This window comes from Trichosurus vulpecula, chromosome 3 (genome assembly GCF_011100635.1).
Source record: "Trichosurus vulpecula isolate mTriVul1 chromosome 3, mTriVul1.pri, whole genome shotgun sequence".
NCBI lineage: Eukaryota > Metazoa > Chordata > Mammalia > Diprotodontia > Phalangeridae > Trichosurus > Trichosurus vulpecula.
Window position 1 is genome coordinate 128500153 of NC_050575.1, and position 27809 is coordinate 128527961.

General features: G+C 43.1%; 1 protein-coding gene across 1 annotated transcript in view; it reads left to right on the forward strand.

Annotated features, from left to right (window-relative positions):
- Nucleotides 1–14645: 14645 nt before the first annotated feature.
- Nucleotides 14646–27809, forward strand: part of ADGRD2 (adhesion G protein-coupled receptor D2) — a 44412-nt gene continuing 31248 nt past the window's right edge. Inside the window, exons 1-6 of the mRNA XM_036749816.1 lie at nt 14646–14681; nt 15010–15073; nt 16497–16721; nt 19517–20155; nt 24501–24599; nt 25824–25909. Coding sequence (XP_036605711.1) covers nt 14646–14681; nt 15010–15073; nt 16497–16721; nt 19517–20155; nt 24501–24599; nt 25824–25909 — 1149 coding nt within the window. The remainder of the gene's footprint in view (nt 14682–15009; nt 15074–16496; nt 16722–19516; nt 20156–24500; nt 24600–25823; nt 25910–27809) is intronic.

Sequence of the window (27809 nt, forward strand, 5' to 3'; positions counted from 1 at the left end):
GGAAAGTCACTTAACCCTGTTTGTCTCAGTTTCCTCATCTCTAAAATGAGCTGGAGAAGGAAATGGCAAAGCACTCCAGTATCTTTGCCAAGAAAACCCTTAGTGGGTCATGAAGTGTTGGATGCGACTGAAAAAAATGACTGAACTATGAACTACAAACAACAACAAAGACTTATCCCTACTGAATTCCATCCTGTTAGAGTCAGCCCAATGGCCTAGCCCAGGGCTGTCCAGCCTTAGGTTTTTATTGAAACAATAGACAATATATTTTGATTTGCCATTTTGGTGAGAGCTCTGAGCAGCTCGGCTTCATTTACAAAAGCATTTATGTAAATTTCTATGCTTGTAGGTGGGCTGCATAAATCGCACTGCAGGCCACATTTTGGACAGCCCTGGTCTAGCCAGTCAGTGCGATATTTCTATATCACAATGATATTCCATACATCTGTATACCACTATTTGTTCAGTCATTCCTCAATCAATGGGTACCCTCTTTGCTTCCATTCTTTTTGCTATCATAAAAAGTGCTACTACAAATACTTTGGTATACATGAGACCTTTCCATCTGTCTTTTATCTTTTTTGGGTACATGCCCAGTAGTGATATTACTGATACATGTATACATGATATGTATCAGTGCCCAGCTCATGGGCACCCACTTTGTTTCCATTCTTTTTGCTATCACAAAAACGGCTGTTACAAATATTTTGATAGATATGAGATTTTTCGTTTTATCTTTGATCCTCTTTGGGTATATGGCCCAGTAAGGGGTCAAAGGGTATGAACAGTTTAGTCACTTCCCCAGCATAGTCACAAATTGTTTTCTGGAATGTTTGAACTGATTCATGGCATCATAAACAGTAAATTAAAGTGCCGGGCAACACTGACTATTACTATCTTTGCCTTAAAAGCCCCCTCCAACAACAGGCATGTTGATGTTGTTCAGTCTTTTTCAGTCGTATCTAGCTCTTCACGAGCCCATTTGGGAGTTTCTTGGCAAAGGTACTGGAGTGGTTTGCCATTTCCTTCTCCAGCTTATTTTAGAGATGAGGAAACTGAGACAAACAGGGTTAAGTGACTTGCCCAAGGTCACACAGCTAGTAAGTGTCTGAGGCCGGATTTGAAATCAGGGCTTCCTAACTCCAAGCCCAGCCTTCTATCCACTGTGCCTCCTAGCTGCTCTCCATACATGTCAGAATTATATAAAATTTCTTGAAAATATAAAACAGAGATGAATTTGTTTAGCAGTGTGCTGTTTAGTAATATTAAGAGAGGCATAAAGCTGGTAGACGTATGGTTGACCTTCACTGAGGCTATCCAGCCCAGAGTACAAATCAACGACGGATTCCTCTATAATGGAGAAATTGTCCAAATGTGTCTGTTTGAGGATATCATTGTACTGATTGTATTAAATCCTGGAACATTGCTGAGCCTCCTAAAAGAGATCATTAATCAGTCCAAAAAGTATGCCCTAACTATCCGTAGGAAAAACCAAGTAGATAGAGAATGTCTACTACCCATGCAACAATATAGCTAGATGGAACATCACTAGAATTTGGCCATCACTATAAGATAGATAGATAGATAAGAACATGTGTATGTATATGTAATATACATGTATGTGTATATGCATGTGTGTATTACACATGTGTGCATACATGTATATGTGTTATATTGTGAACATGTATGCATGTTTGAGGGGGGGAAACAAATCTGTGATTTCATCAGTATGCGTAGCTCCCAGTGAGGAATTTCTTCCAATAATATAGATCATTACCTTCTCAGAAACTTATAGTCATAGAGATTTGCCTGGGGGCATTGAAAGGATAAATGACTTGCCCAGGGTCACACAGCCAGTATGTGTCAGAGGAAAAACTTGAACCCAGGATTTTTGACTCCACCAGTTTGCCTCAGTTTTCTCATCTGTAAAATGAGCTGGAGAAAGAAATGGCAAACCACTCCAGTATCTTTGCCAAGAGAATCCCAAATGGGTCATAGAGAATTGGATGGGACTGAAAAACAACAAATTTGTCATCCACTATTCCATGTTACCCCAACCCTACTCCATAGGTACATATAAGGAGAAAATATATTTCTTGAGTAAACACTGCAAATGGACAATGCATTGGGTCCAGAATTGAATAGGAGGAGGGAAGCAAACTAGATTACCCTTCGAAACTTAGAAAGTTCTTTTAGAGACATGCAAATCAAAACAACTCTGAGGTACCACATCAAATATCTCAGACTGGCTAATGTGACAAAAAGGGACAATGATAAATGTTGGAGAAGATGTGGGAAAGTTGGAACACTAATGCATTGTTGGTGGAGTTGTGAGCTGATCCATCCATTCTGAAGAGTAATTTGGAACTATGCCCAAAGGGTTACAAAATGTGCATACCCTTTGACCCAGCAATACCACTTCTAGGACTGTATCCCAAGGAGATCATAAAAATGGGAAAAGGAACTACATGCACAAAAATATTTATAGCAGCTCTCTTCGTGGTAGCTAAGAACTGGAAATCGAGGAGATGCCCATCAATTGGGGAATGGCTGAACAACTTGTAGTATATGAATGTAATGGAATACTATTGTGCTACGAGAAATGATGAGCAGGCGGATTTCGGGAAAACCTGTAAAGACTTATATGAACTGATGCTAAGTGAAGGGAGCAGTACCAGGAGAACATTGTACACAGTAACAGCCACAGTGTTCGAGGACTGATTTTTGATAGACTTAGACCTTCTCATCAATGCAAGGACTTAAAGCTTTTCCAAAGGACTCATGATGGAAAATGCCATCCACATCCAGAGAAAGAACTATGGAGTCAGAATGAAGAATGAAACAGACTATTTTCTCTTTTATTTTGTCTTGTTTTCTTTCTCATGGTTTCTCCCATTCATTATGATTTTTTTACGCAACATGACTAATGTGAAAATGTGTTTAATAGGAATGTATATGTAGAACCTTTATCAGATTGCCTGATGCCTTTGGGAGGGAGTGTGGAGGGAAGGGAAGAAAATTTAAAACTTATGGAAGTGAATGCTGAAAATTGAAAATAAATAAATAAAGAAAAGGCAGAAAAACTCTCATGGGATTAAACAACCTGATCTGTGAAGAATAAATTGGTTATTGTCTGTTTCCCTTTTTAAAAAAAGTTCTTTTAATGACCCTGAGCTCCTCCCTGAAGCAAAGGTACTTTTTTATACCAGTATTTTTCTGGCAACGTTGTATGGCTGCAAGTCACAAACTGTTGCAATTCTCAAAGAAGGGAAGCTGAGAATCACCAATGGGCATGGAGAGGCACAGGGTGTATGTGAAGAGGTATGAGCCTATGACAGACAAAGCACTATGGAGGAGAAGCAGTGGAAAGGAGGTTTTTGAATAAATGTGTAATTGAAAAAGAAGCTGGTGTGGACACACAGAGCAAAGGATAATCAATGGATAGCCGTGTGCTTTACTGGTTTCCCTGTAATGTCAAAAGCACTTGATTACGGTTCCCAGGACATTGGTTGGATCACTCATGGCACATTTACCTGACCAGAGAAGCAGCAATGGATAGATTGATCTATGACACTGGAGGGAATACCCACATCAATGAGACCACAGATACACAGAGAATTGCACGTTGTACACAGTAACAACATAGCACAATAATCAACTATGATTGACTTAGCACTTCTCAGCAATACAATGATCCAAGAAAATTCCTAAAGGCTCATGATGGAAAATGCTGTCAACATCCAGAGAAAGAACTGATGGAGTCTGAATGCAGATTGAACCATACTATTTTCACCTTTTTGGTAGTTTTTTCCTTTTGTTTTGTTTCTTCTTTCACAACATGACTAATATGCAAATATGTTTTGTATGATTGCACATACATAACCTATACCAAATTGTTTATGTCTTAAGGAGGAGGGAGGGATAGGAGGAAGAAGGAAAATTTGGAACTCAAAATTTTATTTTAAAAAATGAATGTTAAAAATTGTCTTTACATGTAATTGGAAAAAATAAAATAGTAATAAAAAAAAGAAAATGGTTCATATCCCTTGACCAACTACCTATTGAAACAGGATTTATTTCCCCAAAAGACACAGTTCTACAGTGGTTGTTTACTTGAATTTTAACTGTATTAATTTGCTGATTAACTTTACCAGTTTTAGCCTGTAGGTGATTACTGTAAGATCAAGTCATATACTGGGGGAAAGTTCTGGATTTGGAAACAGAAGCCTTAAAGTGCCAGATCTAGAGTTGAAAGACCTGACTTTGAATACTGGTTTTAATACTTATACTTACTATCCATGTGATCTTGAGAAAGTCACTTCCTCTCCTCATTCATAAAATGGGGTTAGAAGATGATTCAATTCAAAATTTAATGCCATTGCCCAAAGAAGCTTTTCCAAACCTTCTCCTTTCTCTTCAAGCCCCTGATGCCATCCTGTTGGCCCTCTGTCTATGCAGATGAAATTGCCTTCTACTTCACTGAGAAACAGAGGCACATGTCCTGAGCTCCCTGTCTCCCTGATACCATACCATAAAAGCCCTCTATATCTTTATCAATCCTTCTCTCCTTTCCTCCAGCTTTCAGGGATGATCTAGGTGGTCCTTCTCCTCATCAAGGGTCACTTCTCTACTCATTGCCCTTAATCCCATCTCCTCACATCTCAGCCAAGAGCATGCTCCAATCACCCCTCATCCTCTCTCATCTGTAATTTCTCCTAATCTACTGGCTACTTCCTTCTGGCTATACACATTTCCAGTTCTCCCCTCTCCCTAAAAAAGAAAGGAAAGAAGCCTTCCCTTGGTGCTGCTATATCCTCAAGCTACTGTCCTATACTTCTCAATGGGATGTATTTCTACACTCCTGGAAAATGCCATTTACACTCACTGCTTCTTTTTTCTCATTATTCGTTTACTCCTTGACTCCTTAGATATGCCTTCCAACCAAGTAGTCACACTAAAGTTACCAGTGATCTTTTAATTGTTCAGTCTGACAGTCTTTATCTTCTTTGACCTTTCTTCAGTTTTTGACACTCTTGATCATCCCTTCTTTCTGAATAATGTTCTTGCTTGGCTTCCATCACAATGCTTTCTCTTGGTTCTTCTCTAACCTGTCTGGCTGCTCTTTCTCAGTTTGCTTTGCTGGTTACCACATCATGCCTCTCCTACCTCTTAATATGGGTGCCCCTCAAAGCTCTGTCCTAGACCCTCTTCTCTTCCATGTCTATATTCTCATTTTTGTAGATGTCATTAGTTTCCATGTTGTCAGTCATCACTTCTCTACGGCAAGTTCCCGTATTTGTACATCTGTCCTTAATCTCTTTGATGAATTACAATCTCAAAATTCCAACTTTGTGTTAAGCATCTCCACCTGGATATTGAACCAGTCCCTCAAACTCAACATGTCCAAAACTGAATTAATCATCTTTCTTTTGAACTTACCATTCCTCTTAATTGCCCATTTCTTTGACATGTACCAACATCCTAGTCACCTAGACACATACTGACTTCAAAGATGACCAAGTTATCTTCGACTTTTTTCTCTCTCTTCTCCCATAGCCAGTCATCTGCTGCAACCTATTGATTCTACCTCCAAAACATTTCTCAAATTAGCACAATGCCTCAAACATGGTAAATGCTTAATAAATGATTATTGACTTACTAGTTGACCTTTAACCTCTCATTTTCCTTCCATGGCTACTGCCCTAGTTTATTATCTTGCATATGAATTATTATAATAGCCCCCTAATTAGTCTCCCTGCCTCCAAAAGAGGCAAACTAAACTTCCCCAAACTATCCTTTACCCCTTTGCAGAGCCACCAAAATAAACTACCTAAAGCACAAGTCTGGTCATTTTACTCCCCTGCTCATTATTTTAGTGGCTCCTTATTACTTCTCAGATAAAAATACAGATTCCTTGGCTGGGCATTAAATATCCTCTACAATCTAGCTCCAACCTACCTTTCCATATTTATTTTACGTTACTCTCCTTCCTGCTCCCCTATTCCAGCTATACTGAACCATAAGCTACTTCCCAGATTCATATTGCTGTCTGTCTTCTACCTCACGGGCCAGGATCCTGCTACTCCTTCCTAGATTGGGGAGGACTTGGGATCTTGAAGTCATCCTTTCCAAACTTTTGTGATATATGAGTCTTGGGTTTGTGGGAAAGTGGTACTGGGGGATGGAGGAATGGGGACCAGTGGAAAGAGCCACTCGTCTCTCTCCCTGTAGATATAAAACCAGCCTCGGTCACTCCTGGCTGGAAGTTCTTGACAAATGGGAAACTATTTAGACTTTCCTATATTGGCTCTTCATGCATGAAATACATGTACCTCTAGGGGGTCCTGGCTGCACATCAGGTATTTCTCTAAGCCCCACAGTAGTGGAATAACAATTCCCTGCCAGAGCCTTGGTTCTTCCAGTCGACTTCCCTGGAGAAGTCTCTATGTCCTTCTGATCATAGGTTTTGGATCGGAAAGGGATCCTAGAAATAATCTAGGATCCTTATTTAATAGACAGGAAAATCTTTATATCCAGTCCTAATCTCTTCTCTGAGTTCTGGCCCCCTTAGATCTTCAACTGCTTCCTAGAAATCTCTACCTAGGTATTCAACTTGCACCTTAAACTCAATACCTCCAAAACTGAATTCAATATATTCTTTTCCAAGGAACCTTCTTGGGAGATTCCCAAGCTCTTCCCAGCTTCTCTTTTTCATCTTAAGGCAACACCATCTACTCACTTTTGAAATTGTAAAGGAAACTTTTAGTCTTCCCTCCTCCCAAAATCACCCCTCCCCCCAATTTAGTCAAATGCCCATTCTTATTTATTGGACTTATACAACCCCTCTTGAATCCATCCTGATCCTTCTCCTTCTGCTTCCGCCATATCGGATCAAGTTCTTAGTCACCTCTCACCCAAACTAACCATTTCCTAAGTGACTCCTCCTCTCAAACCCATCCTTCACACAGCTGCCAAAATAATCTATCTAAGGAACAGATTTGTCCATGAGACCACCCTTGGTGAATACAATCATCCTCTGCTGCTTCTAGGATGAAGTACAAACTCTTCTGCCTGGCATTTAAGGGCCTCCACACTTTGGCTCCAACCAATCTTTCCAGCAATATTTCACATTAACTCGCCTTCATGCCCTTTACAATCTGTTACCATGGAATAGTGGAAAAAGCAAGAAAAACTGGTCCAAATCCCAGTGCTGAAATTTATTTACCAGTCATGCAACCTTGGGCAAATCATTCAAATCAATCCGTCTATCAATAAATATTTATTAAGCACCTACTATATGCCAGGGACTGCGCTAATCACTGGTGATACAAAAAGTGTCAAAAGATAGTCCTGGCTGTCAAGGAGCTCACAATATAAAATATTTGGATCATAGAATCATAGCATTTTTTGTTCTACAAACTCCTTTGAACAACAAAATGTGTAGTGAGCCCCCAGAGTAATTTCATATACTACTCATAACGCTCAATACAATTATTTACTGCTTAAGGCACCATTAAAGAATTTTTGGCCCAAACCCCTTGGACCATTATCACAAACCCCGAAGGAGTTTGTGAATCTCTAAATGGGAACCACTGATCTAGCCTAACTTTCCTTTTATTGGTGAGAAAGTTAAGACCCAGAGACAGTATCCAACTTGACCAAGGGCACACGGCAGACAAATGTCCACTCTGGGATTTGAACCTAGGCCCCCTGACTCCAAATCCAACCTTCTTTCCACTGCACCTGAGCCTCAGTTTAGTCCATCTATAAACCTTCATGAATAATGATTGTACTACCCACCCCCATAGAGTGGGAGAGATCTTGAAATCACTATGGAAGTGTGAATTGAATTGTTACCAATGGCAACTTGCAATTCTCCCTTACTAGCAAAAGAGGCTCATTTTATTGCAGCTAAATATCAGTGTGACAGCAAAGGTCTATTGACCACCTTTTCAAAATGGAGGCCATCGGCCAGTAAATCAGACCCATGGAAAGGGCAGTATGTTGCGTATGCCCAGGCAAGGAAGGGATTGGGGGGCAAAAAGAGGGACAATCAACTTGGACCCTCTCTCCTCCAGAGCTCTCCCTCCACACTCTCAAGTCCCCTTGTTGTCCCTCCACTGCTGAGGAGTCCTAAATCACTGCCATCTCCAATAATGGGCCTCCAAACAGTTTGTCCCTAGCTGAAAAGATGGGCAATGTCAATAGCCAATGTCTGACTGAGCTAGGAGCCTGGGCTCTGTTGTCTGAGACAATATACCTGTCACCCCAAAACCCATAAAGCTTGGAATTAATGGCCTAGTCTGTGGCTTGCTTTCAGCCAAGACAATGAGGACAATCTGGGAAAGTGAGATTAGATTTGCCCATTCCTTGCAGCCTGGGTGATGGGGTGGAAGGGATTGGGGAGAGATGGCACTAGCTTGGCAAATATACCTCTACCCACATGACTGGATATGGAATCAGAGGGTCTAGATTCAGGTCGTAGCTCTACCACTTACCAGCCATGAGCCTCTGTGCCTCAGTTTCTTCATTAGTAAAATGTGGATGCCTGTGCTCACTACTTCATAGGGTTGTTGTGGAAATCGATGACTTCATGAATAAAAAGTGTTTTATAACTGTCAGCCTTTGCTCCTGTTCCTCCACTAGCATCCTTCTTTGATGCCTCGCCATGGCCTGTTGTGACAACAGATCCCAAGTCAGGGCAGGTCCTACCAAGCTGGGAGAGATGGACCTAATGACAGTCTGTCCCTTGTCCTAGTTGCAGCTTCCACCTATGAGAGGAGGCTGATCTTGGGCCAGCTTGGCCTGGAGTGATGAATTATCTAGCTCCAACAACTCTCCAAGGCTTTCTGCAGCATCATAAAGGAGTCGTGTTGTAAATCAATGGATAGAGTACTCAAACCAACCAAGAATCATTGATCCTTTTGGAGGCAACTAAGGGGCACTAGGGGATACAGTGCTAGGCTTAAAGTTAGGAGATTCTGAGTTAAAATCTACCCTCATGCATGTACTAGCTGTGTGACCCTGGGCAAGTCACTTAACTTCTGTCTGCCTCAGTTTCCTCAACTGTTAAATGGGTATAAAAATAGCACCTATTTCCCAAGGTTGCTGTGATGAGCACAATACCTAGCACGTAGTAGGAACTTGATAAGTGTTTGTTTTCTTCCTTTTAAATTTTGGAATATTATCATCATCATCATCATTAAAAACATGTCTGAGGTACACAGAGCTGGAATGACCCACATTGGGGAATTCAGGAGCTTCAGAATTCTAACTCAGAATTCTAATAAATACTCTTGGTTCTGTCCCTATGGTGCTGGACAACAAGGTGGATGCTCCCTCTCCCATCCCCATTAGATTGTTTTGGGGGTGGAGTTCAGTCTCCAGGATTGACATCTTGGACAAAAGCCTTCTGAGAAATTGGTCCTAATTAATTTGGTTTGATTTTGTTTGTATTGTCCAGAAGATGCTCCTAACCATCACAAGATGAGACAATGGGTGGGTTCTTGACTTGAAGTAAGGAAGAGCTAGCATTTGAAGTCCCCAAGTGTTTTATCACACTTGATTCCCACAACCTTGGGAGGTGGGTGCCGTTATTAGCACCATTTTTACAGATGAGGAAACTGAGACTGACAGAAGTCAATGATTTGCCAAGAGTTATACATATAGTAAAAGTCTGAGGCAGAATTTGAACTCATGATTTCCTGATTCTAAGTCCAGTGATCTATCCACTGCACCACCTAAGAAGCCCTGAATTCAAATCCTACCCCAGACACTTATTAGCTGCATGACCCTGAACAAGTCATTTAATCTCTTGGTGCCTCAGCTTCTTCATCTGAAAAACGGAAGTAGATTCAATGGGTCCCTTCAAGTTTCAAACTTATGATCCTATAAACTTTAATTTAATTCTCCCCACTTCCCCCAAATCCCAAACAGTAACTAATCAGGCAAGCTGTGTGACCTTAGACAAGTTTCTTCACTTCACTGGGTCTCAAGAAAATCAGTAATGCAAGCAAGCATTTCTTAAGTGCCTACTGTATGCCAGGCACTATGCCTGCCCTCAAGGAACTTAAATTCTATGAGGGAGATACAACATGCTCACCAATAAGCAAACGTCATAGATTCAGAGCTAGAAGGGACCATAGAGGGCATGCTCCTCATCTTTTATGTGAGAAATCTGCGGTACACAGAGAGTAAGAGACTTGCCTGAAGTCGCATAGATAAGTGACTGAGGCAGGCTTTGAACCCATGTCCTCAAACTCCCCTCCCCGCGCCCCCTCCACTCTCCATTGTACCACGTGAGCCCGCCCCTTTGGGCTCTATATGTTCTGTGCTCAAACAGTCCCGTCCAGCTCTAATATTCCATAGTCTATGTACGAACATCCTGCGTCCTCAGGTTTAACCTTCAATGAATCTATAATTGCCTTGAAACCTGTGCATGTGGACTTGAGCTGATGAGGGGACGAGAGAAGGGGTGCACAAATGGAGATGGGGGAAAGGTTTCACCGCTATGTCTTCTAGGTATTAGAGGAAACGGCCCTTGGGGAAGGTTCTATGTCTCGGGGATAGAGGTTGGGTAACTAGAGCCCTATTAATGTGCACCCCGCCCCCCGCCCCGCTATTCCTCTTGCCTGTAGCATACACAACCCCAGATATTCGACGGTCAAGGAGACAACCCAATGATCTCGGTCACTCGTAACTTCTCCAGCCCTTGAACCCAACGCGTGGCTTAAAGAAGCGGCCCTAATTAGGGAGGAGGATCTTCGGACCCCGCCCCCTCCTCTTGGGGAGCCGCCCACAGAAGGGTCAGAGCAAAGGCTTCAGCCGGGCGGAGATAGAGCTCCTGGTGCCCGGCGGTGAGAAGGACGCATGAGCTAGGCTGACGGTATCGTGGGTCTCCTACAGGTGAGAGGCTGGCCCCCGAGGCAAAGGGCAGGGGCCATGAGAGGCTTGGGTGGGGGCCAGGGACACGCGCCAGGCGGGACGACGCGGGGACTGCTAAGTGGGATCACTTCTACCAGCCTTTGAGATGCGAAGAGTACCCCTTTGCCAAGTACTCACAACGAGCGCGGGGGTTCTGATGCCCCTTGCCATTCGCCAAACTAGGGGAGAGAGGGAAACGCTAGTAAGTCCGGGGATTGTGGATTAGAGTTTATCGGAACTTAGCATTAGGAGCTGACAACTGTATAGGAATTTTAAAGTGAGCAAGCCCGTTCCTCACAAGTACGTAGTGCAAGTATTTGTCACCCTCTGGTCAGGGACCAGGAAATAGACTCAAAGGGATTGTTCAGTCAGTCATTTGTCCAGGGTCACAGCTGGGAAGCTTGGGAGCAGAGAGGTGAGCCCACATCTCCTAGTCCCCTGCCCAGGACATTTTCACCTTAGGATGATCTTACAACATAGAATGTTAGAAGGTAAAATATTAGATCTGGATGGGACCCGAGAACATGGGCTACTAGACCATAGGATATTAGAGCTTTGTAGGGACTTTACTTAGCTCATAAAATGTTAATAAAACAGAAAGGAATTTAGGATGTAGGATGTTAAAAGCTGGAAGTGACCTTACAACATAAAAACTTTACAACATAAATGCTTAAAAGCTAGCAGGAACCTTAGGATGGAGAATGTGTGCACTGGAAATGAACTTGAAACATAGAATGTTAGATCTGGAAGGGACCTTAAAGTATAGATTATGCTATTTTGGGCCTGTCCAGTTCTAATTAGCCATTCTTTTTTGAAGGTCGCTTTTAGCTCTAAGGGACTGTGATTTATGAGCCGTCCCTCTTCAAGGGGCTTCAATCAGGCCTCCTTTCCCTACAGACTTCATGTTTGGGACCAAATGTCTGGACCCCTAACATAGTCCATTTTCGGAGTGGTCTCATTTTGAGGGGCAAGAGAACAGGGAAAGGGTATAGGAGGGAAGAGAAAAGAGAGGGGGTAATGGAGCTAAAGTGGGGGTGAACATGTTCCTTAGCCTCATTTGCCTGACCACAGTAATCTGAAGATGCCAACCTTGGTGCTGACACAACCCAGCAGTGAATCACTAGACCCCTCAGGAGATTGGCAGAGTTCTGATTTTTTGGTATCATTTTCTCTGTTTACTCCTCCTACTTCCCCTCTATAATTATTTGACTCTGCTTCCTATTGGCTGGAGTCAGAGGGTGGCAGGGGTGGGGTAGAATTAGAGAAAGGGGTAAGGAATGTGAACTTTTGTCTGCCAACACAGGAACTGAGAACTCTCCAAGGTTATGCCATCTCCCAGGCACTGACCCCATATGCCTTTCCCCCCCCTCACCCTGGCTTTTAGTTGTACCCCCTTTGGAATGCAGATCAATTGTGTGTTGAAAAATCACTAAAGGATTGAGCTCATTTGGCCTTTGGTGACATTTGATTGGAAATTGTGCCTAAGAAGCCAGAAGTAGGGGGAAAGCCGGATCTGTCCAGACTGATTTTAGAGGTGTGACCGTCTAGATGCAGGGGCATGGCTGAGTTGACCATTTATTCTGGAGAGTCTAAGGTCAACAAGGCTAGATAGGATTCTCACTGGTGCTTGCTAGCTATTATGTATATGGCGCTATACTAGGTGTTGGGGATACAAAGCTAAAACAAAAACAGTCCATGACATCAGGCAGCTTTTATCCTTCTAGGAGGCTTCAACATGTACATAGATGGGTAAATACAAGATGAATCCAGGGGGAAGAGAGCACACACAACCAGGGGATCAGGCACCTGAGTTAAACCTTGAAGAAAGTCAAAAGTCCAGGAGAGAATGCATTACAGGCATAGGGGACAGCCTGTGGAAAAGATCGGAGGTGGGAAACAGAGTGCAGAATTTGGGGAACGGAAATAAGGCTACTGTGGCTGGAACATAGAGCGTATGAAGGGGAGCGATGTGAAATGATTCTAGAAAGGTGGGCTGGAGCCAAAATGCCCAAGACTTTAAAGGCCAAACTGAGAAGTTTGTATTTTTCCCTAGAGACCATAGGAAGCTACTGAAAATTCTGAGCTGGGAAGTGACCCAATCAGATTTTTGGCAGCTCTTTGGATGACAAATTTAAAAGATCAGATAGGAGTCCATGGCAATAATCCATCCTCCCAGACACTCGGGGTTATAATTTGAGAGTCATCTTTAACTCTTCCTTCTCCTTCACCCTCCTGATCCAGTCAGTTGCCAAGTCATTCTACCTCTACAATATCTCTCTTAGCCATCATCTTTTCTCTATTCACATCACCTCAAAATATTCTAATCCAGACCCTAATTCCCTATCACCTGGACTATTTTGATGGCATCATAATTGGCTTCCATGCTTCTAGTCTCTCTCCTATCCAATCAATCATCTTCAAAGACACCAGAATACTCTTCCAAACCATAGGTCTTACCATTTCACTCCCCTGCTCAAGAATCTTCCATGGCTCCCTGCTGCCTCTAAGATAAAATATTGAGCCTGGCATTTAAAGACCTCCATGATATGACACCAACCAACCCAAATTCCCGAACTTAACTGATATTATTTCTCCTTCGTGCACTCTACATCATAGCTGGCCTCTTAACTCTTTCCCAGACTTGACATTCTATCTCCTGTCTCCATGCCTTCACATTGGCTACCCCCATAAATGGAATGTACTCTGCCTTCACTTCCTTCTCTAAGAGTCCTTAACTATCTTTCAAGATTTAACCCAGGTGCTACCTCCTATGGAAAGTCTCCCCTTTCTCCTGCCTCAATGAGAGGTCCTCCCTTTTCAATTCATCTTGCATTTATTTATATATAGATAAAGATATATAAAACACTTACCAAGCATTTGCTATGCACCTGGCAGTATACTAAGCCCTAAAGATATAAATTGAAGGATGCTGGACAGTTCCTATCCTTAAGGAGTTTCTAGTGGGAGAAGAAAGTACATGTAAGGGAGCTAGAAATGGAGGAGAGGTAGCAGGAGTCCAGTTTTCCAGTAGGGAGGGTATGGAGGTGATGACTGAAGTGGTAATGGCCCAGATGGAGATGCGGGACAGCCCTGTGGAGGTCCAGAACTAATCAAGATAAGGCCAAAGCTGGCCTATAAAACTCACAGAAATTTTAGGAGTGGAGTACGATTTTCTAGTTGGGAGAAGGTGAAGATGAAGGCCTGAGTGAGATAGTCCATCCAGAAATGTCCAGGGAAGAATATGTTGTGTCCCCCTATAGAATGTAGCCCCATAAAGGCAGGGACTGTTTCATTTATGTCTTTGTATCATCAGCACCTAGCATAGTGCCTTGCACGTGATAGGGGCTTAATCAATCAATCAATAAACCTTAAGTGCTGACTACGTGCCAGGCACTGTGATAAGCACTGGGGATACAAATGCTTGTTCAATGTAATTGGATCTGTAAAATGTAGATAATAATACTTATACTTCCTACCTCACTGGGGTATTGTGGGAAAAATTTTGTAATATTTGTATTATTCATATAATTTATGATTGTATTATATTTGTATAGAAATGGAAATGTTATTATAGGCTATTGAGGTGGTTGGGTTGACCTCTGAATAATTTTTTCCTATCTTCTGTTACAGAGTTCCTTGCAGACATCCCTGTGATCCCCAAATCTCCTCAACTTTAGGTCCACCTGCTCTGCCCCTTGGGTGTAAGGGCCACTACTCCCAGCATGCCAGGAAGACTTTCTTGGTTCCTCTTCCTCCTGGTAGGTTTGGTTGTCTCTTTATGGCCTGTTGGAGTCATCCTAACTGACCCTGTGACCTTGGGAAAATCCATCTATCACCCTGGGCTTTATCTGTACAATGGGAAGAGTTGGACCAGATGGACCAACTTCTAGATCTATAATTCCCTTTGAAATAAAAATCAGGGATTTTTGTTGTGGTAATTGGGGGGAGGGAAGGGGCACTGGGCCTGCTGAGTAAACTCCTGTCATTTCCCATTAGCCTGTGGGTAGTGGCAAGTAGACCTTGGTTCAGAAGCCAGGATCTTAATATCAGCCTGTCTCTCTGTGTCTGTGTGTGTCTGTTTGGGAGATCGGGAGTCTCTCCTGGAACCCCTCAAGCTCCTCAGCTTCATTGAAGACCCTCGAACTCACAGGTGGGTGCTGCTGACCCCAGTACAGTAAACAGTTAAATGGAAATTCAAACCCAGGTCTTCTGGCTCAATAGCACTTTCTGGCTCTTTCCACTGAGATTTGAACCCAGGGCTTCTTGTTTCTAGTCTAGTGCTCTTTTCACTCTGCCACCTGTACAGTGAATAGAATTATAGCCTGAATAGAAACATCCAGTCATCCACTTAGGAGAAAACCATTTTATTTGGGGGTATAATAAAAATAGCTAAAATTTTCATAGCACTTTAAGGTTTAATGAACATTTTAGAAACATTACCTCATTCTATCCTCATAATAACCCTGTGGAGGTAAATGTTGTTATTATTATCCCCATTTTACAGGTGAAGAAACTGAGGCAGACAGAGGTAAAGTGACTCATGCACGGTCACACATCTAGTGAGTGTCTTGAGAGTGGATTTGGCCTCAGGACTTTCTGAATCCAGGTCCAGTGCTCTGTCCACTCAGCTGCTTCTAAAGATGGTGTAGAGGGGATTCCTATTCAGGTAGGAGGTGAACGAGACAGCCTCTGAGATCCCTTGCTCTGGACTAGGACAGCTTGTGATTCTATGGTCTCTTAGGTCCCTTCCAGCTCCGGTTTTCCGTGATTCTGTAATTCATTCACTGATACACATAGGTAGGAGTCCAAAGATCTGGGTTCAAATCCCACCCATGTGACCTCAGGCTTTGGGGCCTCAGTTTCCTCGTCTATCAAATGAGCATGTGGGCAAGATAGTCTCTAAGACCCTTCCAGTTCTAAAGTCTCAACAATCCTAAAAAGGATCGTTGGCCTTGACCTCACCTTCAGTGACTCAGCACAACTTCCTTTCGTCAGTCAGTCAATAAACATGTATTAAGCATCTACTGTGTGCTGGGTGCTGTGCTAATAATCTCTAGGGATACAACGAAAGGCAATCAATCCTTTTGCAACCAGTCGGTGCGTCTGCTTGAGGTCCATGCCCCATCTTGGAAATCACAACGCCTGCCACAAGTCAAGTGTGAATGACCGTACCATGACCCTGAACTTTCCAAGTTGTGGAAATTTTTTCTGTCCAATGTCATAAGATCATAGAACTTGAAGCCGGGGAAAGGTGGGGGAAGGTGGACCTTCTAATACAGCCTCTTCACTTTACAAATGAGGACCCTCAAACCCAGAGAAATAAAGGTCATTTACCAAGGAACAGAGTCAGAATTTAAACTCAGATTTTCTTACTCTGAATCCAGGGCTCTTTCCACTCACTGCATTGCTTCTCTGGGTCTCCACTTCCTGATCTATAAAGTGAGGATAGATGACTGGAAAAGTCCTTTCCAGCGCTAATCATAGGATCATCAGCAAGGGGCTGGAAGAGTCCTTAGAGATGATCTAATCCAGCCCCGGCCTATGTCCTTTCTCACTGAGTCTTTCCCTGCCAGCTCCAGGGGCTTCTTCAGCAGTGGAGACACCCAATGGGGTCTACGAGGTGAAGGGAGGCCAGCAACTAGACTGGAGGCGTGCCCATGACTTCTGTGATCAGCGTTTTGCCCAACTGGCTTTGGAGCCCCAAGACGGTGCTGTGACTGAGTTACTTCAGCGACAAGTACAAGGTCCCATCTGGGTGGGTCAGAGGACAGTCTTGCCACAGAGACCCCAGCAAAGGCGTGAGTGCTATCTATTTGAGGGGTTGTAGCAGGGGATGGGAGTCACAGATACCTTTGGGTGTGGGTCCCTGGCAGAATTAAGGACAGAGACCCAGCTCCATCTGGTAGAACCCCAAGGTACATAGGATTTTTTTATTTTTAATTTAATGTCCTTTCAATTAGTCATTCAATTTGCTCCCACTCTTCTCTCTACCCTACCTCTCAAAAAGAAAAAAACAAAACCTTCATAAAAATATGCATGTCAAGCAAAACTAATTCCTATGTTGACCATGCCAAAAATATATGTCTCATTCTGCATCTTGAGTCTACCACCTCTCTTTCTTTTTTTAATATTTAATTTATTTATTTTCAGTTTTCAACATTCATTTCCATAAGTTTTAAATTTTCTTCCCCTCCCTCCCCACTCCCTCCCCAAGATGGCATGCAATCCAATATGGGCTCTACACATACATTCCTATTAAACACATTTTCACATTAGTCATGTTGCTTAGAAGAATTATAACGAATGGGAGAAACCGTGAGAAAGAAAACAAAACAAAGGAGAAAAGAGTCTGCTCCGCTCTGCATTCCAACTCCATAGTTCTTTCTCTGGACGTGGATGGCATTTTCCATCATGAGTCCTTTGGAAAAGTTTTAGGTCCTTGGATTTCTGAAAAGGTCTAATTCTATCAAAAATCAGTCCTTGCACACTGTGTGGCTGTTACTGTGTACAATGTTTTCCTGGTTCTGCTCTCTTCACTCAGCATCAATTCATATAAGTTTTTCTAGGTTTTTCTGAAGTCTGCCTGCTTATCATTTCTTATAGCATAATAGTATTCCATTACATTCATATACCACCACTTGTTCAGCTGTTCCCCAGTTGTTGGGCATCCCCTCGATTTCCAATTCTTGGTCTCCACAAAAAGAGCCACTATAAATATTTTTGTGCATGCACCACCTCTCTTTCAAGAGATGGATAATATACTTCATCTTTGGTCTCCTGGAATCATAATTGGTCATTACATCGATCAGAGTTAAGGGATTTTTTCCCTTTACAATATTGTCATTGTATAAATTGTTCTCCTGGTTCTGCTCACTTCACTCTGTATCAGTTCACGTAAGTCTTCCCAGGTTTCTCTGAAACTATCCCTTTTGTCATGTTTTATGGCACAGTAGTATTCCACTATATTTATATGCCATAATTTGTTCAGTCATTCTCCAATTGATGGGCAGTTTTTAATTTCCTGCTCTTTGCCACTACAAAAAGAGCTGCTATAGATATCTTTGTACATATGACTCCTTTCACCCTTCTTTAATCACTTTGGAATATAGGCATAGTAGTGCTATTGCTAGGTCAAAGTTTAGTGACTTTTGGGGGCACCAACCAGAATGACTAGACCAATTCATAGCTCCATCAATAGTGCATTATTGTGCCTATTTTGCCATAGCTGCTCCAACATGTGCATAGCATTTAGAGCTACAAGGGACCTTTGAGACCATCTCCTCCAACACCCTCATTTTAGAGATGAGTAAATTGGGGCCCAAACAGGTGTGGTGCCCAAGCCATCCTGTACAGGGCAGAACTGCGATCAGAACTCAAGGACTTCATTTTCAAATGCAGTGGGGGGGGGGGGGTTTCTGTCACACAGTGCTTTCTCTACCAGAGACCGGCCCCTCCTCTTACCCTTTATTCATAAACTGAGGGACAGACCCATCCTAGAGGAAACTGACTGAAACCTTACAGCAGTGGCCCTGCAGGCTGGCTTCCCTAGGGGAGGTGATAGAGGGATCAGCCTGGTATACTGCAAGGAAACCTGGTCTTGGAGTCCAGAGATCTGGCCTTGAATCCCAGACCTGACAAGCTTCTGGAAAGTTCTAAGTTTGAGCCTCAGTTTCCTCATCTGAAACATTAGAGGATTGGAATTGATGATCCAACATTTTACATTCTAAAGTCCTGACTCTACAGATATGGAGGCTGAGGTGAAGTGAAATGCTCACGGTCACTGAGGAAATAGCAGAACACCCACTGGATGGTGTCAATTGATTGTACATTGAAACATTTTTGTGGGGACGGAGAACAGCAAGCGTTTATTAAGTGCCTACTGTGTGCCAAACACTTTACCAATGTCATCTCATTTTACACAACCCCGGGAAGTAGGTATTATTATTATTTTCATTTTACTTTTGAGGACACTGAGGCAGACAGAGGTTAAGTGACATGCCCAAGGTCACACGGCTAGTGAGCATCTGAGGCCACATTTGAAGTCAGGTCTTTCTGACTCGAGGCCCAGAGCTCTATATGCTACTGCATCGGACTTCACACTGTAGTCCTGAAGATTTGCACAAGAGTAGCAATGTAATACAATGGAAAGAGCACTAGACAAAGAGACCGACAGCCTGGGTTCAAGTTCCAGTGGAAAGATCATTTACTTCATGGCAAATACAGTCAGGAAACCTGGGTTGGTATCTCAGCACCACCACTTATCCCTCTATGCCTTTGGGTAAATTCTTTCCCCTACCTAGGCCTCAGTTTCCTCATCTGTAACAAGAGGAGGTTGGACAAAATGGTTTCAAAGGTCACTTCCAGCTGTGACATCATTCTGTGTTCTGAGGCGACGTTCAGTTTTAGATCTTAAAGTCTTCTCTGGTCTCAGTTTCCTCCCTTGTAAAATGAGGGGCTTAGCCTGGATAACCCCTCAGGTCTTCCAGGGGTTCAGACTCTTATTTCGCAGTTTTCTCTAGGGAACCCACCATGCTAAATCTTGTTCCTCATCCCTGGAATTCACTGGGGTCTCCTGTTCTTGCCTTCCCCTCAGGTACATACATGCTGCCCTGCCTGGTGTTTGAGATGCAGACAGCCACAAAATATGCCAGGCTGTTGGTGGATTTTCCCATGCTGGCTGCCATCACAGTGTGTACCCATATACAGTGGGACCTAGCCACAGATGAGGTGGGCACCGTCTTCTCATATGCTGCCCCAGCCTTCGCCAATGAGCTTCAGCTGCGTGGCTTCACTGCCCATGATGGAGTGGTTCACTTGGCCCTTGTTGTCCACGGGCACCATTCCCCCTATCTGCCTGTCTTCTCTGCTGATGGGAGGTGGCACCATGTTTGTGCCACCTGGGAGGAGCGGAGTGGTCAGTGGGCTCTTGTGACTGATGGCAAGCTGCAGGCAGGGACCCAGAGCCTGTCCCCAGCCCAATCCTTGGCTCCGGGAGGCATGTTTGTTATTGGGCAAGACCAAGACTCGTTGGGTGGTGGTTTCAAGAAAGAAGAGGCCTTCAGAGGCAACATCACAAATCTATATGTCTGGGCCCAAGTACTGGGCCTGGATCAGCTGGATATGGCCCGAGTGTGTGAGGTACCTGAAGATGGGCTTCTTTTTGGCTGGAGTCGCTGGGCCCTGGAGATCGAGTCCACACTCCAAGAGGTCGTGCTGCCGTTCAAGTGCCCTGGTAAGCCCCTCTGGCAGGCCCCGCTTTTCCATTCCATTCCTTTCCCCAAGCATGTAATAAAGATCATAGGGTTTTGAGCTATAAGGGAACTTAAAGATCATCTCGTTAAACTCTATTTTACCAAGGAAATTGGGTCTCGACTGAAGAAGCAATTTGTCCAAGGTCATAAGTCTAATAAATGACAGAGTCAGAATTTGAACACTGCCCTCTCGACACCAAATCCAGTGTTCTTCTCACTCTGCTATGCTGAATCAATTCAATTTAGGTAAGTCACCAAACATTCAGTTAGCATTTCATTTGTTGAGCCCCCTGTGGGCTCGGAATCAAACAACTTGGAATCAAGTCCTAACCCTACCAGTTAATAGCTGTGTGACCTTGGGCCAATCACTGTACCTCAACTGAGCCCTTGGTTCCTCATCTATCAAACGGGAATAACGATAATACCCACGCTCACTTCTCCATGGAGTTGTTGAGAGGAATGTGATGTAATGGAAATGTAGGAGGAGAAGCCCAGGGCTGGAGCTCAAGTGGCACTTTAGGTTTACAAAGCGCTTGGCTCGTTATGCCCTATGAAGGAAGTGCAAGTCTAATTACCCCCGTTTTACAGATGAGAAAACTAAGAAACAAAGAGTTTAAGTAAGGTGCCCAAGATTTACAACTAGTGAACATTGCATTGAGAATGAGAACCCAATTCTTTTGACTTAAAATCCAGTATTCCCTCTGCTGTACCCAACTATCATCATCACCACCACCACCACCATCACCATCACCACCACCACCATCACCATCACCACCACCACCATCACCACCACCACCACCACCACCACCACCACCACCATCACCACCACCATCACCACCACCACCACCACCACCACCACCACCATCACCACCACCACCACCACCACCACACCACCACCATCACCACCACCACCACCACCACCACCACCACCACCACCACCACCACCACCATCACCATCACCACCACCACACCACCACTACCACCACCACCACCACCACCACCACCACCACCACCACCACCATCACCACCACCACCACCATCACCATCACTGCTATTATTCCTTCACATGGATTCCTATACTGGATGCTAGAGGAAATACAAAGATAGGTAAGGTAGGACCATTGTCCCCAAAGAATCTACAATCTGGTATGACATATACACAATTACTGTGACATGCTGGTAGTCTACATATACCATCAACTGGTATCCCAAGTGATGGTTGGGGCATCGTTTGTGCAATCTTCCTTAGTAAACAGAAAGGCGGAGGATCACTTTCTTAACTAACTAGAGGAATGTAATACATAATTTGATTTCCAGGTGGTGTTATACCAAAAGCAAAGTCTCTCTGATACATGTGCAAATTTGCCTTTCCCCGCCCCTCAAACACTCCAAAGGGGTAGGTCTTGGGGGGAAACCCATTGACCAGATTCAAGATTAGTCTAGGGTATGAAATGGTATGTGGCATAAAAATCACTAAAAATAATGAAAATCTCTGGCTCACTGTGCCCTCATCTGGAATTTTTCTGGATTTGAACTAGATTTGAGCTCTAGTGTTCCTGACTGGAATTTTGGAATCATGTCTGGAATTTTTCCTTCTCAATATCAAATTGTCTCTATTATAAGACTCAAACAAACAAGCATTCTGTGGTTATTTGGTTTGTTGTATATAGGGGAAAAAATGGAAAATTTAAAAATCAGGTGTTTTTTTTTTTACTGGAGCCTTTCACTCAACCATCTCCCAGTTTCCTCTCGTAGCTCTTCCCAACTTCTTCCAGGGTGTGGGAAGGGGGTAAAAGAAGGGGTGTGTGTGTGTGTGTGTGTGTGTGTGTGTGTGTGTGCTGGAGCCTAACCCCTTAGAATTTGAATAGGAAGGCAAGAAAGGTTCAGTGAGAAAGGTATGTCTTACCATTTTTCCATTATGAGAGCTGAGAGCTGACAGTCTCTGACACTCTGGAAAAACGGCACCTGCAATGTCAGTCTAAATGCCACAGATGCCCATTCTATATTGTCAGAATGACAGGCAGGGAGCCCCAGTCCACCTGTTTTATCTCTCCCTGATTTCCTGGATGTAAATCTTTCGGAGGCAGAGGAAGGTAGATACTTTGCTACCATTCCATAGTGTACATTCTCTGAGGCAGCATTCCCTTTCCTTCAGTGCGAGAGTTTGCCCTAAAATGCAATTTGGTGGTGCAGTGGATAGGTTACTGGGCCTTGGAGTCAGGAACACTGAAGTTTAAATCCAGCCTCAGATACTTAACTAACCATGTGACTCTGCCTGGCTGCCTCAGTTTCCTCAACTGTAAAGTGGAGATAATAATTTCCAGAGTTGTTGTGAGGATCAAATGAGATAATATTTGTGAAGTGCTCACCACAATGCCTGGCATGAAATAGGCATTTAAGAAATATTTGTTCCCTTGCTCCACAAAAAAAAAAAAAAAAAAACAGTGAAACGGGAAAGTTGAGAGAGTTCTTCTTCCCAAAGTGCCATCACTTGGGCCCTGAGGTACATAATAATCTGGAGATAAAAGAATATAAAACAGATACCTGTTACACCGTAATGCAAAATGAAACAATAGATGTATAGGAGATGAACAAGCCAAATCCTAACTGAGATCTAAAGAGGGAAAGACCGTGTTCTCCAGCCCTGACAAGATAGAGAAGACCTTTCTTTTTCTGGAAGAGAAATAGACTTATTCTACTTGGCCTCAGAGGAGAAGATTTCTTAATTCAATTTAACAAGCATTCTGTAATATTACTATAGAGGGTAACGCCTATCCTCCCAGTCCCTCAGGCACATAACCTAGGAGTCATCCTAGATTCCTCACTATCTCTCTCACCCTCCATATCCAAGGCCTATCGATTTTACCTTTGCAACATCTCTTGAATACACCCCCTTCTCTCCCCTTGACACCACCACCAATCTGGTGCAGGCCCTCGTGGCCTCACATCTGGATTATTGCAATAACCTAAGTCTGCTTACCTCTCGTCTCTCCCCACTCGAACCCATCCTACTTTCAGCCGCTAAAGTGATTTTCCTAAAACACAAGTCCAAGTGTGTCACCTCTCCCCCACTCAGTTATCTGCAGTGGCTTCCCGTTGCCTATTTGGCATTCAAAGTCCTTCATAATCTAGCCCCTTCCCCACTTTCCAGCCTTCTTACACTTTACTCTCCGTGTACTCTTCAATCCAGCGGCCCTGGCTTCCTGTATATTCCACCATCAACTTTCTTTTGTCTCTTTTTATATCCCCAGTTCTTAGCACAGAGCCTGGCACATAGTAGGCCCATAATAAATGTTTATTGACTGACTGACATTAGGCATGTGCCACGTGCTCTGCACTCTGGAGGGTGTTAGGAATATAAAAATAAAAATGAAACTGCCCCTGCCCTCAAGGAGCCTACATTCTCCTATGGATGATCCTAAGTTTCTCTGCATTTATTACCTTCTGATTCCTGCTACCTAGTATGAAATCACTGATGCCCGAAGAGAAGGAGCTAGGGCAGAGGGCTTTCACATCCTCAGTGCATTTGTTTGGCTTCTCTCCAGTATGCGTTTTCTGATATCGAAGGGAAGCAAAGGAAGGAATCAATGGTATCGCCAGTGCTTAGCAGAGTGCCTGCTGGCACTTTAATTTTATATGAGTGACTGACTAGGATAGAGCCTTGGGGGATAGTACATGGATAGAGATCTGGCAAAGGAGACTGAGATAGAGTGGTCAGACAAGTAGGAGGAAAACCATGAGAAAGCCTCTCCCCCTCTCCCTCCCTCTGTCTCTGTCTTTCTATCTCTCTGTCTCTGTCTCTGTCTCTCTCGCTCTCTCTCTCTCTCTCTCTCTCTCTCACACACACACACACACACACACACACACGCAGAAAAGAGAGTGTCTAAGAGAAGGTAATCAACAGTGTCAGATGCTTCAGAGAGGTCAAGGATGAGTACTGAGATAAGACCATCAGAATTAGGAAATTTACAAATCATTGGTAATTTTGGAGAGGACAGTTGAAAGGTCAGAAGCCACAGTGAAGAGAATTTAGAAGAGAATAAGAGGAAAAGAAGTGAAGGAGAGGGTGTAGATGGCTTTTTTCAAGGAGTTTAGCTACAAAGAAGAGGAACAAATATATAGCAGAAAAGCAAGGTAGATTGTCTAACAATAGTCACTAGGAGTGTTTAAGTGGAAGTAGATAACCACTTTCTGGCGAGAGTCCAGAAGGGATTCACACATTGGGGAAAGGGGCTAGGATAGCTACCTCTGAGCACCCTCCCAGCACTTAAATTGCCACTTTTGCTAGAGGACTGAACTTCTCTTCCTGGTCCCCTCTGCCCACAGTACCCATAGAAGAATGCCCAACTTTGGATGCCAGCAATGGAACACTGGGTTCTGAGCAGTGCCTACGGCCCCTTCCTTTCCTCTGCCATTACAGGACAGGTAAGCTTTGCTTGACTTAATCGGCTTCCTGATGGGGCTAGAATCAAACCCTGCAGTCTCATGCAGTCAGAACCTCTGACTAAGCGGGATGGTGAGATGGAGTAGGCTAGGCATAGGGCCGGGGACTTTGAAGCCCAACTTCTAAGTTCTTGGAGGCCCCCAGTGGGCCCATGTCAGGTTAAAGTCCCCAGCCATATGCCTAGCCCAGGTACACGGGCTCTTCTACACAAGGTACCAAGCGGATGTTTACAGCATTCTTATTCAAACCACTATTTGGCTTTACAAAATTGCAAATTTGGGTGAAGTCTGTAAATGTTGTGGTGTGGTAAAAAGGAATATTGGTTTCAGAATCACAACTGGGCTCCAGACACAGTTCTGCAAGTAACTGAACACATATATGTCTTCAGACTTACCCTCTCTGGGCCTCACTCTCATGGAGGAAATTCATGACATTTAGAACTTGAGAGGGTGTTGAAGAGTATTTCCTCGAAGCCTCTGATTTTATAGATGAGGATGTGGGTCCTCATTACTTGGAAATTACAATACATAGTTACATTAACTTCAAGAGAAGTTAATTTAATTACCTAAGATGACACAGACAGTAAGGAGCCAAGTCAGGATTCAAAGCCAGGGCCTATGATTCCAAAATCAGTGAGTGCTCTCACTACTCCGCTGCTAGATTGTCTCATATCATAATCACATTGGCGTGTTGACTTAGGACATCCCCATGTTTCCTTTCAGTTCAAATGCACTGTGTTGTAGCATTCTGTACCCTAACATTCTGTGTTCTAATCCTTTCCAGTGGTAACAATCTATGTTCTAACATTGTTCTAAGGTGTCATTCATCACCAACATGTCTTCTGTTAAAATATTCCATGTTCTAAGATCCTGTCCAGCTCTAGCATTCAACAATTCATGTTTTAACATCTGTTTTTAAAGAACTCTTGCAGACCTAACATCACGTTCTATGTTCTAGCATTAAAATGTTTTAAGGTCCCTTCTGCTGTAACATTTTATATTCTAATTGTCGGCTCTAAAATTGCTTCCAGCTCCAACATCCTGTGATCTGAACAGTCTATGTTCTAATGAACCATGTCTCTCTGGAGAGAAAAGAGGGGGGAATGTGTGTCAGAACTGGCTTAGGGACAGTTTAAACAAAAGAGAATTTCCGTCTCCTCCCTGAACATGTCCAAGATGCCATGTGCTACATTTGCTTGTTCTCAGAGGTATATTGGCGACTGAAGGAAGTCCAGAAAACAGCAGATGGAGAGTTTATCAGCCGGGTCAACACTCTGGCCAACACTACCATGGTGAGTCAGGAGAAGCGTGGGGAACCCCAGGGACTCCACTTAAGGTGTTAGGAATCATAGGACTGCTCCAGGACTAGGTAACCTGAGGTGGCCTCAAGGCTGCAGGTTCCTTACTCCTTTTAGACTCTGCTATCATAAAACCTCCCTAAGTCAGACCCCACTAATCAGAATCTCGGTAATTGAGAACTGGTCATTGAGAACTTGGCAATTGAGAATTTGGTCAAGGAAATTAGCAATATTGGCATTTCAAGGGATGACATTTAACTTCCTAAGGAATTCAGCAATGCTTCTTTTTCATAGCTTCTTTTTAATAGCAAAATCTGTGTTCTCACTGGGAATGGCATTCCCTCCACCAGCAGCCCTTCCCTCAGCAGACAGTTAAAAAAAATTATCATCAGTCAACCAGCTTTCTGGTGATATGACCTTGGACAAGTCATTTAACCTCCACAAGCTTCAGTTTCTTCATCTGTCGCTGTGCTGTGCTCCACTGACAGACACATGCTGGGCCTACACAAAAAAAAACCTCTCCAACTTGGCAGGACCTGCCAAGTTTTCCATTCTGTTGCTATAGCATTTGAGAACCCAGAATTGACTCCACCGGGCAACGAATATGCTAATTACAAAAGGACTTTTATCTGTTTATTACAATAGCATTTGGCAGGGCCCCATAGTTCCAATTCCTACATGAACTGGAGAGTTATAAAAGTCTATTTTATTAGAAATTCATAGCAATTGTTCCCCCTTCCTCCTGCTTTTCAGCTTAAAAATAATTTTCTTCCCAATAACCCTATGAGAACGATGGTCCAAGAATTATATCGACTCTCTTCCTTTACTATACAACTCAGGCACCATCTTGTGCTGAAGCCTTTCCTGGTCCTCCCACCTGCTAGCGCCCTCCCTTCCAAACTACCTTGTACTTAACTACCTTGTGTGTGCATCTATTTGTATTTATTAACTTTATGTAAATGCTGAATACATTTTTATTTGTCTTGGTTTATATATCCTTATTTATATATCCTGCTTTAATAAAACCTTACTAATTGAGACCCCACTAATTAGGATCACAGTATTTGGAATTTGTCATAACTCAGACTAGGGCTATATTTTTATATGTCTTTCTTTTCTCATCCATTAGAATATAAGCTACTTCTTGTGAACCCAGATTGTTTGATTCTTTACACTTAGTATCCACAATGCCTGACACATAGTAGGCACTTAATGAACCCTTGTTGATTTATTGGTTTACAGATTAGGAAATTGAAGGTCAAGGAGTTAAAATGATTTACTGAAAATATAAACTAATAAGAGGCAGTGCCACACTTCATACCCAGGTGTCCTGCCTCCAACTCCAGGTTTCTTTCTGCTAAACTTCCCACGGTTAGGCTGAAGGGTGCCAGGCCTCAATTGAATGCAAGTAAGGACATGGGTACACTGAGCATGATGGGGGAAGAAACTTTTATTTCTTTTTAAAAATTTTTTTAAATATATATTTTTATTTCATTAAGTATTTCCCAATTATATTTTTAGAGTTTTTAACATTTAATTTAAAATTGTTTAGTTACAAATTCTCTCCCTCTCATCCCTTTCTCACTCCTTGAAAAGATAAGCAATATATAATTATACCTGTGAAATCATGCAAAACATATTTTCATATTAGCCAGACACTTGTAAAAGAAAACACACACACATACAGATACGAAAAATAAAGGAAGTGAAAAAATTCTGTTTCACTCTGCATTCCGAGTTCATCAGTTCTCTCTCTGAGGGTAGATAGCATTTTTCATTATGGGTCCTCTGGAATTGTCCTACTTGCCACAGTAAATTAAAAACAAAAAAAAAAAAACTCAAATGGGAAAACATTAGAAGCTTCCTTCCCCTACCCCCCAAAAAAAAACAGAAA